Source organism: Quercus robur, chromosome 1 (genome assembly GCF_932294415.1).
Source record: "Quercus robur chromosome 1, dhQueRobu3.1, whole genome shotgun sequence".
Lineage (NCBI taxonomy): Eukaryota > Viridiplantae > Streptophyta > Magnoliopsida > Fagales > Fagaceae > Quercus > Quercus robur.
This window is the reverse complement of record NC_065534.1, coordinates 50,766,040-50,786,750: the sequence shown is the minus strand read 5'-3', so window position 1 is coordinate 50,786,750 and position 20,711 is coordinate 50,766,040. Positions and strand designations below refer to the sequence as shown.

The 20,711-nt window shown below is 34.7% G+C and overlaps 1 protein-coding gene across 1 annotated transcript; it reads left to right on the top strand.

Annotated features, from left to right (window-relative positions):
- Positions 1 to 4,370: 4,370 nt before the first annotated feature.
- Positions 4,371 to 11,666, top strand: LOC126691341 (uncharacterized). Its single transcript, XM_050386395.1, has 8 exons — positions 4,371 to 4,533; positions 5,236 to 5,259; positions 6,435 to 6,540; positions 6,650 to 6,718; positions 7,357 to 7,850; positions 8,200 to 8,461; positions 9,640 to 9,848; positions 11,297 to 11,666. The coding sequence occupies exons 1-8, from the start codon at positions 4,529 to 4,531 to the stop codon at positions 11,361 to 11,363; spliced, it is 1,236 nt and encodes a 411-aa protein (XP_050242352.1). The 5' UTR covers positions 4,371 to 4,528; the 3' UTR covers positions 11,364 to 11,666.
- Positions 11,667 to 20,711: the final 9,045 nt, after the last annotated feature.

Here is a 20,711-nt window from a genome sequence, read left to right as displayed (position 1 = left end):
GCAAAAAAAAAAATGGAGAATTAACAAACACACACCAAGGATCTCCACTTTCACAGGTACCTTCTCTTCTCTTCTCTCTCTCTCTCTCTTCTCTCTCTCTCTCTTAGATTATCCATCATCAATTTTTGGTTTTTTTTTTTTTTCATTTTTTTTTCCTTTGGTTTCTTAATTTCCCTCGTAGTATTTAAAGAATTGCATGAACTGAATTTTCTGTAATCAATTACTTCTTAATTCTACTTTTGATGAAGGTGAGCAGAAGAACGAAGGACATTATTCGTTTGATGGAGAATTTTTTTTTTTGAGATATAAATCCTACTCTAGCATAATCTAACTTGTGGGAGGTGGGGGCCAAAATCCAGAGGTCTCGTAGACCTTGGGCCGAGGAAAAAATTCCAAAGTCCCTTTCCATGGCATGGGCCCGGCCCATATGTAAATATGAGATAGCCAAAACCCAAAAGTAGAGAAACCATTTAGTCTTATTACCCAAGTAATTCGAGGAACTTGGTAGTCCCGAGGTAAAGCAACCCAGCCAAGGAGCAACCGGATGGTTAATCAAAGATATTACTTCTGCTATCTTCCCAAGGAAGACGACGCAAGCCTAATGTAATAGTCACCTCCGCGTTGATGAGCACTTCCTACCTAATGTTAGCTACATTAAATGCTGAATGACTAACCTGAATAGTGAGAACACCCTAAAAGTCTACCTTTATGATCAAGAAATGGCAGGAAGAGGGGCTAGTGGGACAAGTATTCCCTAAATCCAACGAAGAAATATATAGTTGGAGGAAGATGTGGAGGGAGTATAAAAGAAGGCCAACGAGAAAGGGGATCTAGAAAATTTGAGAAGGAAGAACAAGGGAGTGAAACATTGAGTGAAAAACTTGTGTCTTCCCTTAGAACAACCATATGTACCTCAAGAAACCAATTTCCATATACGAAAGTGTGATTTTTTGTCATCTTTAGCTTTGATTTCTTGTCTAATCTTCCCATTGTGGAATCAAATTCTCTTTTTGTTAGAAATTAATTGTGTTGATTAAAGACTTAAATACTGTTTTGTTGTAATTATTTTTGACCCCACAATTGACATCGTCTGTGGGAATTTTCACCAAGCAATAGGATTAGAAGTTAGTTAGAGCTAAGATGACGAGCCAAGGAAGGAATGGGGCTCCTAGGTCACCTCAACCAAGCATGTCTATAGGACTAGTCTCAAGGAATAGGAGCGTACTGTTAGAATGGAGGAAGGAATGCTGGTCGGAGCCATAGCGGAGTTACAACAGGGAACTCGTGCCTTATTCCCATCATAGGGAGAGGTTTGTAATGAACTCCACAGGACCCAACCAATCCAACAAGGATCAGGAAATGGATCGCTTAAGGGTACAAGTGTTAGCCCTATAACAAGAGATAAGGCGCCATGAAGGAAATAGAGATCATCAGGAAATTAGCTCTAATGGAGGAGATTCTCGCAGAGGGGAAAACACCTCCCTTACAGGATTCCTCGGATAATCCTGTAAGTTCCAAAATCATTCCTCGAAAGCTCAATAGGTGCATTGTCTTTGCTAGCTCGGTGAAGATATTTACTTTAGGTGGGGTCCTTGGTGAACTTACCAATGGATCCATAATGACGCACCATTTGGTCAGTGGTCCGAGGTATGGATCCTCTAGGGAGGCTTTCCTCTTGAAGAAGCACATATTGTGCGTATTTTAGCCCATGACCCAATGTTATTTGGGCCTTATAATCTCTATAATAGTAAATTACTCTTTTAATTAGTTTGTGTTTTTAAATTTAAAATTATTTAACTAAAAGATAGGAGTATTTTAGAAAGTTTAAGAATTTATATAAGGATATTTTAGTACTCAAAATGATGAAATCCAAATAGGGAATCATGTTATTAATGTTTTTATATATATATGATGTATTATTTTACATTTTAAAATAGAATAATCATAATAAAAAAAATAAAAATAAAGATCTTATACAAGATTAAAGTACCAGCATTTGACAAATTATATGATTTTAAATTCTTAATGTTTAATCTAACATACATATGAGACTCTTATGTCAAGCAAAAAAAAAAAAAAAAAACATACATATGAGATTCTCACTATGAGAGAGAGAGAGGTATAAGATTAGGGGTGTATAGCCAACCCATCAGTCCTCAAAACCGACTCAATTTAACCCAACCAAGCGGGTTGGTTCAATTTTTAAGGGTTGATGGGATGGTTAGGTCGTGTTGCCAAAATATTTTTTACAAGAAGTTGGGTTAAGCGTGGGTGGGTTAGTAAATTCACAAATTTTCCTAACCCAACTCAACCCACCTTTATTTAAAATATATATTATATGATTTTTGTAGGGGTGATAGGCTTAGAAGTACGTATCTGTAAAGTATATTGGGCTAAGGGCCTAATCCGAGGACATCAGATAGTCTGAGAACGGGTAAACACCTTTATAAGGGTCTATATTGGTAAATGAATAGTTGAAGTCTGATCACAATCAACGAATACTCCCTCGGCCGAGGACGAATACTCCCTCGGCCGAGGTCAGAAGGTACAATTTGACATCAAGAGCAATGTCCCGGACGATTCCATTGATGAGGATAAGTATCCAAAAGGAATAGGACAAAAGGAGGTCATAAAATATCTCAAGGAAAAGTTGCTACCACCGCATTAAATGCTCTACAACTAACTCTCTAGCCACATTAATGTGGAAGTGATACCTGAATAGTGGTTTTCAGCTTTACAACTACTACACAAAGACTTCAGGAAGTTGCTGATGGGACAAGGATCAACACCAACCGTCTGGTCTACACGTAGAGGGTAAGGATGAAAGGAGAAGAAAGTATAAAAGAAGAAGTGGGCAATGAAAGAGAGGGTTTGGAAAAAAAAAAAAACACTGTAGCAATCAAGAATCAAAGTTGTAATCAAACTTGTGAGAAATATATAAGAACTAATCTCCTCGGACCTTGCCGATGATGATTTTCTTTACTTTAAATCAATATATTTTCCTGTTCTTGTCATTGGAGTCTACTTTATTGGTTGTCCAACTCATTTTAGCCTAGTTTTCTAACTCACTCTCTACAAATTCATTGTTTTGGGCTTGTTGGGCCTGAGTCCATCCACCTTTTGGACCAGGAACTCAAATCCGGTCCTTACAATTTTATTATTTTATTAGTATATGATTTGATGCATTAATAAAATAGAAGCTTGATAAGGTTAGATATTATTTGTTATTGTGTTGGTTTGGTGTTATGCTCAGATTTGAATAATGTATCAAATTCACACAAATAAAATTATAAAATTATTTTTATTTGTGTTGGTAATCTTATAACTCTATTATTTTAATGCTCAATTTTAAAAAAAAAAAAAATCTACCAACCCATGGGTCAACCTAATTCAACCTAATCTATGTTTTTTTTTTTTTTTTTTTTTAACCTAATTACGATGGATTGGATTGAAAAAATCCATCAACTTGGATCAACCCGATCTATGCACTACCCCTTACTAACTTGTAATTCCATGCATATGCATGGATACACTTAAAGATATATAATAAGATGCATAATATATATATATATATATATATATATAATTTAAATACTATTGATAATCATTTTTATATTTTGTTAACTCTTTAAAAAATTTTGTAAGGATATTATTAAGTATAAAATGTAAATTGTTCATTTAAAAAAAAAATTATTGTGAAACACTTTTTTTTTTTTTTTTTACGATTCATTTATTATAAATTCTTTGATTTTTGTACTTAATAACTCACTTTGATGAATATTTATGATGTGATTCTACATTTGATTCTAAAATTAAGAAATAAAACTCTTTAATAATAAATAATTTAGGACACATGATGCAAAATTAAAATTTTAATTTGGAATTCTAATTTGAATTTCTCTCAGTTTCACACACATATATATATATATATATATATATATATTTATATATATAGATATGAGAGTGATCAAATTTACAAGATATAAGAATATATTATATTTTTATCATTTCTTTTTTAAAAAAGTATTAATTGGATTATAAGAAATAATTATTTTATATTAATATACTTGGTATAATCCAAATTAACAAACATACCTTTAAGATTTGAGAACCTCAATCACCTAATCAAATAAATAAAAAAATTAAGATTTCATAACCTCAATTTGCATAAGCATCATGTGAGAGTGAGTGAGTGTGAGTGTGAGTGTGAGTGTGACACATAATATGACAAGGTGGGAGGCCACTAACTTGACCATCCGACGCATTTCTATATTGATTCTCGAAAAAAAAAAAAAAAAAAAAAAAAAACACACATTTCTATTTTTCATTTAATTATTTTTTTTATTCTCTCGCTCTCTCTCTCTCTCTCTGTGTGCGTTTATTAGAAGAATAAAAATATCTGTGTCTAAGCCTACTTACGAGACTCTCTTTCTCTCTTTCTCTTTCTCTCTCTTTCTAATCGCAAAAGCTCCCAACGCAGAGAGTCTCTCAGACTCACATCTTCTCCGATCCCTCATCGTCTTGGTTTATGAGGTACTCTTCTTCTTCTTCTTCTTCTTCTTCTCCTTCTCTCTCTCTAACTTTAACTGTTCTATGTGATTTGTTTTCTTCACAGATCCGTTTCTCAATGTTTATATCTCGAAACCCTAAACGGTGTTTTTTGGCCAAACTTTTCAATTTTTTAGTTTGTGTGCTCTGTTTATGTATTAAAGTCTTTAATATTTTCGTTTATGATGTTCTTGGTAGGTTTTTTGATCTGGATTCTTGTTGAATTATTGGATCTTGTAGGTTTTTGGCCTCTATTTGGAGTAGAATTTTCTGCAGGAATTCTTTTATGTTATTGGGTTTTTCCTAAAAAGAAAAATGAAAGAAAAAGTTTCCCTTTTTTAGTTTTTTTTTTTTTTTTTTTTTAAAGTATTGCTTTATTTTATCTGTAAAAAACAAAGAATTTTTAGGGTTTTTTTTCCCCTTCTGATCTGTATTTTTTGATAAAGAAAAATACTTTGGATGTGTGTTAGAGTTCGTATTTCAGGAATATTTTTTTTAATGGTTGGGGGATCTTGTTGTTTGGATTTTTATTATCTGGGCAATATTTGTTTTGATCTTATCTTTGAATTGGGTTTGTTTGATTTTGCTGAAAAAATCCACCTTTGATACTATCGGTTACGATTCATAGTTTGCTAAAAAATAGTCATTCATTTTTACTGATGGAGCTTTTCGGTTTCATGCCTGCAGCTCGAAGGAGAGACCCACTCTTGGGTAAGACGTGTTCTCTGTTCTTATCTGATTTTTTTTTCTTTGTTTTTTGGGAATATTCTTTGATTATGCATCTGAAATTTAGATCAATCTAACTAATGAAATACTGTAAGTTTTGCGTTTCTGCTTTTGTAAATGTTGACAAAAAAAGTAAGGAGAAAGTGAAATGGTAAGACGCTTTCTCTGTTTTTATGTGTTGTATAATCTGATTTGTTCATTCTAATTTTGGAATATGCTTTGATTATGCATCTGAAACATAGATCAATCTAACTAATGAAATACTGTAAGTTTTTTGTTTCCACTTTTGTAATTGTTGATTTAAAAAAAAAAAAAAGTAAGGAGAAAGTGAAATGGTATTTTAAATCTGAATTGTTGTACTATCTTGGTTTCAGAAGATAGAAAGGGCTGAAGTATCTCAATTCAACAAAGTTGTTGTATTTGGCTCAATCTCGTGAGGATTTTGGTTTATTTGGTCATCTGCAATAAATATTTGTCCAATTTTTAAATTTCATTCTTTTGTTATGACCAAAGTAAGAGCATTGTGTTGAATGATTTGCTGTTATAGATATATTTTGAATTTATCACATGCTGCTTTGATGCTTCATTTCCTTTACTGTTTTCTCTTCTAAGTGTTGGATCTGCATTATATTTTTTTTTTTTGGTTTTTCCTTCACTCATAAAAAGATTTTTAAAATCAGCATTTTGCAATCATAGATAATGAATCTACTTTAGGAGGGTATTGGATTTTGTGCTTCTTGGCATATGTTTATGGTTAGGATGGTGGATATGATACATATACAACTGTGAAGGCTTTTCAATTGTTTCACTTTCACAAATGCTACTTGTAGCTATCCCAATTAAAGATGACATAGGTGAACCAATTGTGCTTAATTTACCTATAAGTCAATAAGTATGTGCTTTCTGATCTTTAAAGAAGTGGTATCTGTTATCTACTCTTCATATGAGGGGAAATGTAATGGTTATGTTGTTTTGCAATAATTAGAACTAATTTGTGGCTATATGGCCTAGGAAGTAGGAATTATTCGTGTACAGTATGTACAGTTAATATATCACAACTTTGGATATTCTTGCCTAATACAACATTAGTTGTTACTACAATGTTGGAGTTCTTAGTCCCAAACTTGTTCTTATTTGTTTTAATTGATTCATATTTCCAGTGGTACGCGGATTAAGACCCGCAAACGGAACATTGCAGCGCCGCTGGACCCTGCAGCGTTTTCGGATGCAGTGGTCCAGATTTATTTGGATAATGCTGGTGATCTGGTAAGTGTTACTCATGCATTTATACTTACATATAAAAAATTCTTTCCTATGCAATTATAATCTTACAAACTATTCAATTGATATACCTAACAATATTTGCTACTTTCAGGAACTTATCGCTAAGAGTCTTGAATCTGCAGATCTTAATTTCTCAAGATACGGTGACACCTTTTTTGAGGTAAGCTACTTGATGCTCTAGAGATTTTTGATATCTTATGTTAAAAGAAAAGTTAATCCTTTATCAGTTTCAATGCATCTTTATTTTTAATTTCTGAAGAATGGTGATCCTAGTCCTAGCCTTTGGTTCTACTTGAAACTAGATTCAGAAATTTATGTCCATAGAATCGTGGTTTATTACATGATGCTTCGATGATAGTGGATGATTCATTGAGGCAGTCATAATCATAGAAATTGAATCTGGTTCTTTCATTTTTCTCTCTCTCTCTCTTTTTTTTTTTTTTTTTTTTTGTGGCATCAATTTAAACAACATGATTTTTTTTTCCCAATGTTAATTGGATGCGTATTTGTTAATATTACAGAATGCAGTTTACTGGATTATACAATTTATACTTGGCTTTACTACTTATCCTTCTGAAATCTTAATGGGGGCAATCGTTTACTTTGTCCCACTGAATGTCATTTATTTCTGATTTCTGCCATTTTTAGTACTATGGTGATTGACACAAATAAATTTGATTTGGTGTTTCACACTTTACATATATCTGGTGGGAATCTTAAGTTATTTAGTTTTTGTAAATCCTATTAGTTTATTACTCTTTTGAACATGGAATAGTCTAATTTGTCAGATTACTGCAGGTTGTTTTCACAGGGGGGCGTACACAACCTGGAACAACCAAACCTGATGAGGGGGAGCGCCACCCTTACTCTATAATAGACTGTGAGCCTACACGAGAACTCATTTTACCATCTGTAATCTACATACAGAAAATTTTACGGCGGAAGCCATTTCTCATAAAAAATCTTGAGAATGTCATGCGAAGATTCCTGCAGTCCTTGGAGCTTTTTGAGGAAAATGAGAGGAAGAAGCTGGCAATTTTCACGGCACTTGCTTTCTCCCAGAAGTTATCAGGTCTTCCACCGGAGACCGTGTTCCAGCCACTGCTCAAGGATAATCTTGTGGCCAAAGGGCTAGTTCTTTCTTTTATAACTGACTTCTTTAAGGAGTATCTGATTGATAATAGCCTTGATGATTTGATTTCTATACTGAAGCGGGGTAAAGTGGAGGAAAATCTTCTGGACTTCTTCCCATCTGCAAAACGGTCCCCTGAGGGTTTCTCAGAGCATTTCACGTGAGTTTTAACCATATGTTTAAGGAATTGGAGTTATGGATAATGTTTTATGATACCTCCCTTTTTCTCCTATCTGCAGACCTATCCTTTGTATTATCTGAATGCTTTCTGCCCTCTGATATATCAAAGAAATGCTGTACTTGCTGGAAGGAATATTTGTTTTTATTAAATCCTTTTGTATTTCTTTGGAGTTCTTGTAACTTCAGTCTTTTTGCTTCTTGTTACTGTTATTATTATTATCATTATTACCTTTTTTCCTTTGTTTCCCCTTTTTTAATTTGAACACTGTTATTGTCTACTAAAATCCATGATTTGGAACTAATATTTGTGTTGGTTTCAAAATTTTCAGGAAGGAAGGGTTGGTACCTTTGGTTGAGTACAATGAGAAGAAAATATTTGAAGTGAAACTTAAGGACATGAAATCTGCTTTAACAACCCAGATAACGGAGGAGGTTGACATATCCGAAGTCATAGAAACTGTGAAGCAGCGTGTTAAAGATGCTAAGTTGCCAGACATCGAGGTTGTGAGGATTTTGTGGGATGTCATAATGGATGCTGTTCAGTGGTCTGGAAAGAACCAGCAGCAAAATGCTAATGCAGCTCTACGCCAGGTATGTTTAGACTTATGCTTGTTTTGTGTCTTCTTTTCAGTGGTTAATACTTTACCCATTTAAGAAACCAATGTTGAATGTTTTATGTATCTTTGCTATTTGCTACACAACTTTACATCTTTATCTTAGCATATGGGCAGGATATATTATTGCTCACTGTTTGTCAATGTCTTACATGTTGCTTGTACTTTTTTATATGTAATGCAATTTTTCATGCCAGAGTACTTTTTCTTTTATGCTTTCATTTCTGGCCTTTTGGGTTGATAATTTTAACCCGTGGTAGGGGGCACTATCTGGATAATAGTTTCCCTTTCTAGGACATAGAATATGAATTGTCATTTGAAGTTTTCCTGACATAGAATCCCCCTTGATTTTCTCTCTCACTTGTTTGATCATTGAATTTTGAATTGATTGTAGTTCTCTCTTAGTACACCACCAGTGTACTAGGTATGTTTTTTTCTAATAATTTTTTTTGTTACTTCAAAAAAAAAAGGAAGGTTTTCCTGACATAGAAGAGTATCTAAAGAGATTAACAGATGCATATTGAGGCTCTCAGAGGCATGGACGTTGTATGTTGTATAGGTTGTGTCATATGCCTATTGCATGAGATAATTTTGATCCTTAGAGGCAGGGAGTTATGGGATTTTTTTTTTTTTTTTTAGGTGAGTTTGAGAAAAACCATTGTAATCATCATCTTCTTTGAAATTGCTCTGTGCCTGTGTATGTAGGTGTAGAAGACTGATCCACATAAATCAATGTTTATATTCTGCATTCTCTGTTTTGCTTTCATTTGCTCATACCATTTAAATCCTAGATTGTAAATCTTGTCACAACAATGCATATGCTTGTGGTCATTTTATTAGAAAGATCATGAGAAATCTTTTTCCTGAAGTTGATTCTGCAATTCATGTCGTATGATTTACATTTGCTAAATATAGCTGTCATATTAATTCATAGTTGATGAGAATGTTTGGTACTCTCTTGCTAATGTCAAATTCCATTAGTTGCATCTTGATAAACCTGTATTGTGTTGATATAGCGTGAGCTAACTGAATGTAGCTTTTCAAGAAAAGCTCTATTCTTTATATGAAAACTACAGATTGTACATATCCTTATCTCATTCGAGGGAATTTGTTAGCTTTAAATTTGATGGTGGGAGTGAGCTTTTTGTGATACAGGTGAAAACATGGGCGACACTGTTGAATACTTTCTGCACCAATGGGAAACTTGAGCTGGAACTCATGTACAAAGTTCAGATGCAATGCTATGAGGATGCTAAGCTCATGAAGCTGTTCCCTGAGATTGTGAGGTCTCTCTATGAACAGGATGTACTGGCAGAAGACACCATTCTTCACTGGTTCCGCAAAGGAACAAACCCCAAGGGCAGGTATGAAAGTTCATTTCATTTCCTCCATCAGGATATTAAGCATGCATTTGGGAAGGAATTATAAATTAAAATTATTTCATTATTTAGCTTATTTTTGCTACTATTCATAGGCCCTACTGCACTTTTTGGCACTATTCATAGGTTTCACTGTACTATTTCAACCAACTTTTCTTTTATCTAGAGTACTTTTAACAATAATTTTTTAGTTTGAGTAAAATAAGCGATATCTAAACACAACCTAAGTGTGTTTGGCAAAAATTAAAAAGCCAGTTTATTTTACTATTCAGCTTATTTTTGCAACTATTCATGGCCCTACTGCACTTTTTGGCACTATTCATGGGCCTCACTGTACTATTTCAACCAACTTTTCCTTTGTCTACAGTACTTTTAACAATAATTTTTTTAGTTTGAGCAAAATAAGCAGTATCTAAACACAATCTAAGTGTGTTTGGCAAAAATTAAAAAGCCAGTTTATTTTACTATTCAGCTTATTTTTGCAACTATTCATGGCCCTACTGCACTTTTTGGCACTATTCATGGGCCTCACTGTACTATTTCATGAGTCTCATTGCACTATTTGGTACTATTCATGGATCCCACTGTATTTTTTCAGCTAACTTTTATCTTTATCTACAGTATTTTTAATAAAAAGTTTTTAATTTCAACAAAATAAGTGGATCCCAAACAGGCTCTAAATTTCTTGTGTTGGCTGAGAGTTTTCTTTAGCTAATAGTAGTATATAATAGTAGTATATTATGATATAAGCACGTTTTTTAACTCAAAAATACTTCTGGACCCAGCAAAAGTTTGCTATTAATCTGTTAAGTATTTTCTTACGTCCCATTTAAATTTCTTCTTGAATTTCACATAGCACTATATTCTATGGTAATTAAATCATTTCCTTTGTTTCCGATTGCATTGTAGTACTATTTCCATAATCTGAAATGGAGTCTTCATTGTGGAAAATTTTGGAACCCTGAGTATTTTCCAATTTCATCTGTTCTTCTGTGATATTTATAAACTCTCCCAGGGATGGGCTACTAGTAGCTATTTATGATACTATGCAATTTTTTGGATTTGGATTTTTGGCATAGAATTTGAGTATTATGTTTATTAAATAATTTCATTTGTTTCCCATTGCACTAGATCTGTGGTGTCTTCAGTAACCCTGACCTTTATGGTAATTATAAAGGATACTCGGTGTGGGTTACCCTCTTAGTTTAGTTTTATTGGTTTCTATTCTATTTTTCTTAAAACAACAACAAAGTTTTAGTTCCAAATTTTTTGGATAAACTAGTCAAAATCACCAGCATGTACTTCTCTGTCATTCTATTATATCTGAAATCATAGTCTCTCTTGCATTCTTAATTGACATGCCCTTTACTTCTATTGGATTCTGTTCCATTTTTCTTAGTGGCTTATAATTACATGTTGAAAATGCAACACAGGCAAACCTTTGTGAAGGCCCTGGAGTCCTTTGTGAATTGGCTGGAGGAGGCTGAAGAAGAGGAATAAGGTGCAGTGGCTGCAGCTGATGGCGTTGTAATCCACATCCTCCTGCAAGCTAAATTTTCAATCTAATATCTGTCAATTGTCTGAGATTATCAAAACTCATAAACTCCAAAAACCTGTTTTTTTTCACTTTGGTGTGCCTATTGATGATGATACCATAGAACCATATGGAATGGTTTATTATTTGTAATAATCAATTCCACTATGTACTCTTAGCGAGATGTTCTGTTTTTTCCTGCTTGCTTTCTGGCTTTCAATGTAAAGCTTTGGTTCAAATAAAATGGGAAGTCAATTTCTCGGTCAAAATTTTATTTTCGGGATCTAACAGCGGTTGGAGTGTCACGTTTAAAATTTTAGTTTCTGACATGCATTTTCGCTAGAATCTTTAGTTTTATTAGTGAAACATGCTGATCTTGGCCTTTAGACTTGTAATACTTCCAAGAAATTATTGTTGGCTTTATTTTATTAATTTTCAAAAGTCTTAACATGATAGAATGTAAAATATAGTGTATGCATGAAGTTGTTTTTGCCCAAGTAAAGAGAGAATTTATAAATCTTAAATATAGGATAATAGAGGGGGTGGCTATTTTATAATTATAAATATAGTGGCGGAGTTAATAATAAGGGGAAATTATTGTTTAAATTATGTAGTCTAGAGGTGATTTTACGGCTTCATATTAAAGGTTATATACACTTCAAATTGAATTAACAATTATAAGTTAAATTGATACAATTTTGTAAATCAAAGGTATGATATGAAATTAACGAAAATAGTTTAATTTGTAATTTTTTTTTTTTTTTTTTGAAGATTTTAAATTTTAGATTTTAATTTGAATTAAAAGGTATGTTTGTTTGGAGGGATTTTAAGGAGGATGGAAAATTGATGAGAGGAAAGTAGAGAGAATATTTAGTGGGTGTTTGGTTGGGAGAGAGGAAAAAAATATGTTGGGGTTTTGAGTATTTTCTTCCTAGGCTTACTAAAAAGTTTTCTTCCGAAAATGAGGAAGGGGAAAAGGCTAAAACTAAGCTAACGAAATTTTTTTTTTTTTTTTTTTTCGTCGTCTTCTAGTAGCTTTTTTTTTTCTTTGTCCACTTGCACATATATAATTTTTTTGATAAAAAGAAAATGTGTTACATTTTTGTTTGTACATACACAATTTTTTTGCTAAAAAATGTGTTACTTAAAAAAAAAATTTTAATGGGAATATAGTTGTAAATTTATACTTGTTGATGATCATTTTTGGAAGCCTGATAGAAAGAAGAAGCCTAGTAACATGGGCAAAAAAGAATTAGTAAGTGGATGGAAAAACCGTTAAACCCAGGTGACATGAATAATGGATTGCAAGCCCATAAAACAAGTAAATGGGCCTTGAGGAAGTAGACAGGCCTAAAATAGCCTAGAAAGAGGGAAGAAGCAAACCTATGGGTAGTATGTGATGTAGAAAAGTGAGAATGGGCCACAGTAGGTCTGAAGTAATGAAAGTAAGGAAAGTAAGGGGTTGATGGAAAGTCCATGAACCCCAAAGATGAATGATAAGTTAATTAGGTCGGGGAAGCCCAAAGGAGTTAGTAAAAGTTCATGGGAATGCAGAGCCAGGAAAAGGACCCAAGGAAAGTAAATGAGCCAAGGATGCCCAACGTAACCAAAAAAGCTCAAATGACTATACTGAGTCATTGAGGGAAGAATAAGCAACAAGCCCAAAGAAGTCTAGTAGGCTTGGGTCAAATAACACCACGGGAGGAATAATAGAGCAGTACGGCAGGACACACAAAGATTGCAAAAAAGAATAAGAGAGTGGGCCGAAACAGGAAAAGCCCACGACCAAGCAAAAGCTCAACCCCGAAAGGAGCAGGCTTTAAAGAATGAGAAGCTAGAAAATGGTTCACGCCATAAGAAGCCAAGGAAGGGCGGCAGGATGAGCAGACAAGTCTCTAGACCACGGTGGATGCGTGAGTAGCAGGCAGATTTTGGATATACATGGAAGTGAAGCACACGCAAGGCTCAGATCTCACCAACTTGTACCCAGTCAATACAAGAGGTGGTGAGGTCATAAGTCAGAGATAAGAGGGTATGGTCTGGCGGTGGGGAGAGGGGAAAACCTATTCTGGGGTTCCTGCTCGGGCTCTTTTAGGGGATACGTCTTATTGGGATGACATACCACCCAAAAGAAGCAAGGATGAGCTGAGACCACTAAGGGCATGCCATGAGGGATAAGGAGAGAGAGAGACAGCACTCATTGTAGTACGGCAGGTAAACAAACAAAATAGCCTTCTTTGTCTGGTGCCACGGCCAGCGCAGGTAAGTGGTGGTGGCTGACAAACCAATAAGTGGTCGGCAAGTACACCCAGACCAGACAAAGATTATTAAAGGCTAAAATAGTAAAATCCGGTCACAGCAGACACTATAAAAAGGGGTTTTGCCATACAGTAAAGGGGGACATCACAATCACGATCACAAACACTGTAATAGTAACCTCTAAGAGTGAATCGCAACAAAAGCGAGTAAACACTAAGAAAGAAAAGGAAGAAAAGAAGAAAGAAAGGAAAAACTAGGAAGAATAGAGTATAGAGAGTATAGAATGACAGGCATGCATCAATAGGTTAATCTTCTCTCTCTCTCTAAGGCCCTGCTCTCTATCAAAAAGACAGAGGATCACCCATTAAACATAAACCATTCAGGCCTATTCTCTCGAAGCAATTAATTTCTTTCCCCTAGGAGATTAGTCGCATTGAGGAAGTGGTTTACCTTCTTGGTTTCAACTCTGCGGCATTACTTAGCATGGCAGACTGATTTTCCCTTCTCTAATTCAATAACCCCATTATTATTATTATTCATTTATTTCTCTACTTTCGACCTATGGGATCTCCCTTGTCGCCCGCTCTTATTCATTTTGTCCATTATTTCTTGTATTGTCCTTATTATATTTGTCTGCCATAACTTACCCGCAGCAGTTTTGCCTGCCATAGGCCTGTCATCAAAGCCTGGCAAACGGGGCATAGTTTGTACACAAACCAGACCAAAGTGAGTTGCAGTTGGACCAGTCCCGACTCCCTTACTCAAAACATTAGGGCCTAATACCACAAGAGGCAGCCCAGCCCAATATTGTAAAAAATGGCCACTACAATTCTAACTTTATTTTCCATCATCTTATTTTTCTTCTCAACCAAATAAATAAGTTTTCCATCTCTCCACTTTTCCATTCTCCCAATCAAATACAAATGAGAGAAAACTAAATATTTTCTATCCTCTCCCCATTTTCTATCTTTCTACTTTTCTACTCCTCTAACCAAATGAACCCTAAATGAATTGATTGAAATTATGTTTAAGTTGCTCTAGTTATTTGTTGAAGAACTCGTGCTCAAGGGGTTGGACAAGTTTCAAAGCACTACTTTCTCAAGATGAACATTGTGTGTTTCAATGGAAAACCTTTTGAGAAGAATTTTTTTTTTTTTTTTAATAATTTGGTAGAATCAGAAAAAAAAAATATATCAAAGGAAAACTTTCCTAGGTTAACGAAAAATCCTATTAAAAATATAACTTATTTGTGCGTGGCCAAAAACGAGTTGGTTTTGAAAAGTTAAGGGCACAAATAATTTGTATTATGGGCTGATATTAATCCATAATGGGAGATTTGAATGAGAACAAAAAAACAACTACGTAAAAATCATGCAAACTAGATTAATCAATTCATATTGTGGATAAAGTTACAAGGATTTTTCTCAAGAACAATGACACTTTATTCTTCTAGAAATTTTCTCTCTCATGTTTTTTGTGTATGTTTCTTTTTCTCCTATCCTCCCTTATATTAACTCTATCTTCTTCTCCAGAGTGTGTTGTCCCTATACAGCTGGATAGCTTTTGGTCCCACCAGACTTTTCTTTTCTCATTTTTCATCATGAATGGAAATTTTTGGGGCTTCTTTTACTGTTCAGGTCCGTCCTTTAGCATTAAATGCGATTGTACGAGGCAGGTGATTCTCATTAATGTGGAGGTTATTGTAGAATCATCAGGAAGCTTCATAAAGCTTCCTCAGAAAACCTCATACTTTCTAAAATTCTACCTTGGAAGCTCGGCGGAGGCACTAGCTTCGTCAGATCGGGGAAGATCTCTACCTTGAGATGGGATCTTTGGTATTTGGATCTAGGATGGTGCTATGCCTGATCTGTGGTCCGAGGCTTGATTCTCTTGGGAAGGCTTATTCTCAAAGTGGACCGGTCAATATTGGGCTTACTTTTGCTATTGGACTGATGTTAATTGGGCCCTATATATCCATGTTCCTACATTATTTTTTAGAGATTGTTTTCTGCTAAAATTTTCTAGAAAGCAATTCTAACTCATGTCACGCTAAATAAAGGAAGTTAAGAGGCAATATGGAAATGATTGAAAACAACTTTATCTCACTTTCAAGGACTCTACCAAACATAGTGAAATGTGATAGTTTTCTAAAAAATATTAATGAACATAAGAAAATAAGATAGTTTTTCAAAAATTATTTTTTTGAAAATGTTAATGTCAAAACAAAGCGTAAGTATTAAGTTGAATTGAAATCTAACCATATCTTTTTTTTTTCTTTTTTCTTTTTTTAAGGATTTACTAATTTCAAGAATTTTCACTCCTTTATATAGACTTACCTCCACTCACCCCACTTTAATTCCCCCCCCCCCCCCCCCCCACCACCCCCTCTTTGATAAGTAAAAATTATATTAAATGGAAGAAAAAGGGACAGACCAAAATCATCTCTTAGGGCCAAGGAGAGAGACTTAAAATTAGGAGGGATGAGATGTTTATGGGCACATCCCACTTATAATGGCTACCCAACTAACAAGATTATGTGCCAAAAAAATTGAATTCCTTGTTTACAAAACAAAAGTTTCAACAAGTAAGGGAATTTAAAGCAGCCAAGAAAGAAGGCTTAAAAAGGGAAATAAATTCTAGAATATGTGAAAAAGGTCGTCAAAAATCTTCTGTCACTTGTTGAGAGTCCCTTTCACATTGAAGAAAGGGAGGCTATGAAAAAACGACAGCTTAAGAACCAAAAGCATTGCATGCATCTTACTTTCACCTACCATAATAGAAAAGGGAAAGGAAGTATACAAAATTTTGTGCCTATAGTCTATTGAGGACCAAAATGTGATAAGGAAGTCCATTCCATGAAAAGCAAGGAAACAAAACAAGGCCTAGCTCATGAAGTTAAGAAGGACCATGAAGGTCCAAAGGCCCAAAAAGAAGGAAAGTGAAAGAAAAAGTAAAAAGAAGAGGACCCAAACTTGGGCCACGAACGGGTCCTCCATCCTTTAGGAAGCGGGTCCTTTGAGAGAAAGCTTGAAAATCCTAAGAAGGACGTAGACAATCTAGAAGATCTAGAGAAAGACGTAGACAACCTAGAAGATGCTGAGAAAGACGTAGATGACCCAGAAGGTAGTCTGGGAACAAGTCATTCACATGTATCCTTGAAAGAAGGAAAAGAAGGAAAGATCCATTGGATGTCCCGTCAAAATCAAGTTTCTGGGAGGCAGAGAGAAGTCAAAGGGCCAAGTGGTGGCCTTAAGTTCAGAACCTGGTGAAGGAACTAAAGGACCTCGGTCAGGGTAGAGGAGCAAGGCAGACTAGGCATCATCTTTCTAACCTATGGTCCAAGCCCATGAGATCTCAAACTGGTAGTAAGGCAGAAGTAGTTTGGTTAGTAGGGGGTGATTTCTGGTGAAAGGTGGAACTTGTAGTTTTTCCGTTGGTTCATGTATTTGCTTGGAATGCATGAACCAATGGCCTAACTCAATTCCTCCATGTGCATGACATCTCCCCACAACTTCCTCTTAATTGTCATTTTCAATCAAAACTATCACCCATTGCATTGAATATCCCACATACTGCTTTGACTTTCTTGGAAGGTATCTTCCATTTGTAGCTAAAACCAAATATTCTTTTTGAGTTATAATTGTCAAACTAAGCTAACCCTCTACCTAATGAGCTCCTTCAAATTCCTATCAAATGACATGGTTTTACCCAAGCAAACCAAAGACATCCTCGTCTAGAGGAACTAGACCATGACCATTATAAAAAGAACACAAAAACATAATAGAGAGGAGAGTTCTGAGAGTTCTAGGAGTTTTAGGAGAGGGGAGGAAGAACAAAACAAGAGAGCCAAGGATGAGGACTTCGTCCCATATCCTTAAGATCTTTCAAAATATCACTTAGTCTTTAAAGAAATTTATACAAAAGCATGCACACATCAAATCTCACTCTCTCCCACAAAAATCCTCCTCACTTGACTATCTTGGAAGGATATGTCAAAGCAAAGCTACTTGGACTTGAGTTCCAAATCCCACAAGTCTTGTGCAAAAGCACTAAGTCTATGAGAATTGGAGCCAAGGACTTTGTGGCTAACCCATTTTTATGAAGTTCATTCATATATATATATGTGTGTGTGTGTGTGTGTATGTTTTAGAATGTATATTCTAATCTGAGAAACTAACAATTATTTAAGAATATTTTGTATTGTATAGTTATTCTTATGTAGAACTTATAGAGGTAAAGGGAAATGATAAAATCCATTGCATAGTAAGCATGGAGAAAGATCCTTTGGCATAGGGAACCAGCATTTTAGGCCCCCAAATTAAAGGCCACATGGTTCAGGAAACCAACGTTTTGGGTTCCATGGGTTAAATGCCTAATAGCCTTGGGAACCACGACATCACGCTCGGGAAACCATGAAATCACGATCTGAGAACCATTGGTGGAGGAACCACTGCAACATCTTTCCCAAGGAACCATTATGGAGGAACCGAGTGAAGGAACTCTATTGTAGAAAGTAGTAGAAAGTAGCAGAAAGTAGTACATACAATAAAAGATAAGCCCTAAATATTCTATTTTTAATCTCTTTCTCATTGTGAATATTATGAATCATTTTTTTACTCATTTCCTAAGAGTAAAAGGTCAAATTACAACATTCAAATACTTACAATGATATTTTATTTCTTAGGAGAAATCGCATTTTTGCCTTGTGGAGTTCTGTGTGACTTGCGCATAGACCGATTCATATAACGACCCTAATAGGCAGCGAAGAACCAGACCCAGTTCACCCAACATCATTCCAGCTCCTTTTCAGTGACTCGAGATCCCACATTAGCATGGGCTTGAGAATTGTCTAAAAAAGGGACAGATCCCACATCAGCATTAGGCCTGAGAACTGTCTAAAAAAAAGGACTCATAGTCTTACTGGAAATTATATATCTAGTTTCTCTAGGACCACACACTTGGGAATTCACTTATTACAACTTGATTGGGTATCAATAGGTGATTGGATTACATAATTTACATATGGGTCCATCATTTAAAGTACTTCGATCAGTAGTTGACACCTAAGTAAATTATATCAAAGTATGTGTCCTTAAGCATGCATTTAGTTAAGGTGATAATTGTAGGATGAAAAACTAATAAGGGAAAAGTTTGGTTCAAAGGGGAAAAATTGGGTGGAAATAGTGTGGCTTAAGTGTATTATCTTTTTGTTTATTTGAAAACAGCTTATTTAGTTTTTTGCTTAAAATTTTTGTTGAAAGTGCGTTTAAGTATACTTGTACCTTGAAAAAAATGAGAATTTAAAAAGTTGTACATAAAAGTTAAAAGCTAAAAGTTAATGCTAAAAGTGGATGACAAATAGACTCAATTTGTGTCACCAAAAATCAATTTATTCAATTTAGGGAGAAAATAAAGGAAGGGGGTTGGGGGGTTGGGGGATTGGTAGATGAGAAATGATTGATCTACACCTTTTTAATTCTTAGTATGATGTAATTTTTATTTTTTTAGTCAAATGGTAGAATATTTTTTGTTTGGCTAAAATGTAAATTGCAACCTTTAAATTTGACTAAAATTTATTTCGGTCCTATAACTTTATTTTTGTTTCATTGAGTCCTCTAAGTTACAAAATTATTCATTCTTTCAAATTTTATAAAAAAAATTCCATTAAAAAAATATTCTTCTCACATGAAAAAGTCTATAAAATTAATAAAAATATTTTATAGATTTGTAGGGGCAAAAGCTCAGCCCATGCCAAGCCCAAACAGAGCATGTTTAGGCCTAATACCGGCCCAAGCTTGATGAATGCCAAATTGCCACACATGTGGATTTGTCCTCGGTGGGAATGCCCAAGCAGACCACTATTATTACCGAGGATGGAAAGCAGTGCCTAGGGGGAATCTGCCTACTGAACACAAGATTTAGCGTATGACACAAGTTACAAGAAAATCATTTCAATAGCATGGTCATGGGCTTGTTCCTAACATACGCCTTGATAGGGTTAAATAGTGACTTAGACCCAAAAGGCCACCTAGATCCCTCTGTTGGGGGGACCATGGCGGATGGAAGATTTGCTCATTATGACTTACCCACTCACAAGAGGGTATATAAGGGGGAGGGGAGGGTCAGATAATGGTTGAAACATAATTTTGGGGAGAGAAACATGAGAGAAAGGTGAGAAATGGGAATGACAATGCTTAGGGAAGGTGATCCAGCTCGATCATAAACAGGGGCTTCTCAGTTGTCTGACATCTAGCTTAAATAGCTACTTTTCAAGTTGGTAAACACTGCACTATTGCTTTGAACCATCAACCACTAGCCAAAACTCCTTCTAGGGCCTCCCACAATGGGCTAAACTAGGAAAGAATACAAATTAATTGAGGGTTTAGGCCCAACGAGCCCCTAAATCGTTGGGATTAAACAACCACAAGTTTTTTTATGTGAATGTTTTTTTTCATTAGTTAATGGCATATTTAACATAATTTTTTTAATGGAAAGAGCCATTATCAAGAATAGATGTCATAGGTTGAAACTCTTTCAATTTTTTTTTTTGAATGAAAATAAATTTAGAAGACTAAAATAAATTTTAGTCAAATTTAAATGATGCAATTTGCATTATATATATATTGATATTTTTAAGGATTTTCCATATTTCGTGTGCATTTGGCATGGCTTAAAAAACTATTTTTTTACTATTCGGTTTATTTTTGCTACTATTTATAGGCCCCACTGCACTTTTTGATACTATTCATAGATCTCATCGTATTATTTCAATTACCTTTTAACTTTATTTATAGTACTTTCAGCAACAAATTTTCAATTTCAACTAAATAAGTGTTCCCAAATGTACCATTGGTCTCTCCATTATAGCCAATCTAAAGAAAAAAAGAATTCATTCTTACTCTTCCCTTCTCTCCCATTCCCTCTAACTAAACTTGACTTTTGTTATATATCTGTCATGACTGAATCTCAGTCATTTAAAAGCGACTGTTAAAAAAAAAAAATGAACGTTAAAAAAAGAAAAGAAAATAAAAAAGAAATTGTCGTTTTATCAAAGT

Excerpts from the sequence above, each read along its gene's own strand:
- LOC126691341 (XM_050386395.1), top strand. Across the intron at positions 6,541-6,649 it reads TGGATAATGCTGGTGATCTG|GAACTTATCGCTAAGAGTCT; the intron begins GTAAGTGTTACT and ends TGCTACTTTCAG. Across the intron at positions 7,851-8,199 it reads GGTTTCTCAGAGCATTTCAC|GAAGGAAGGGTTGGTACCTT; the intron begins GTGAGTTTTAAC and ends CAAAATTTTCAG.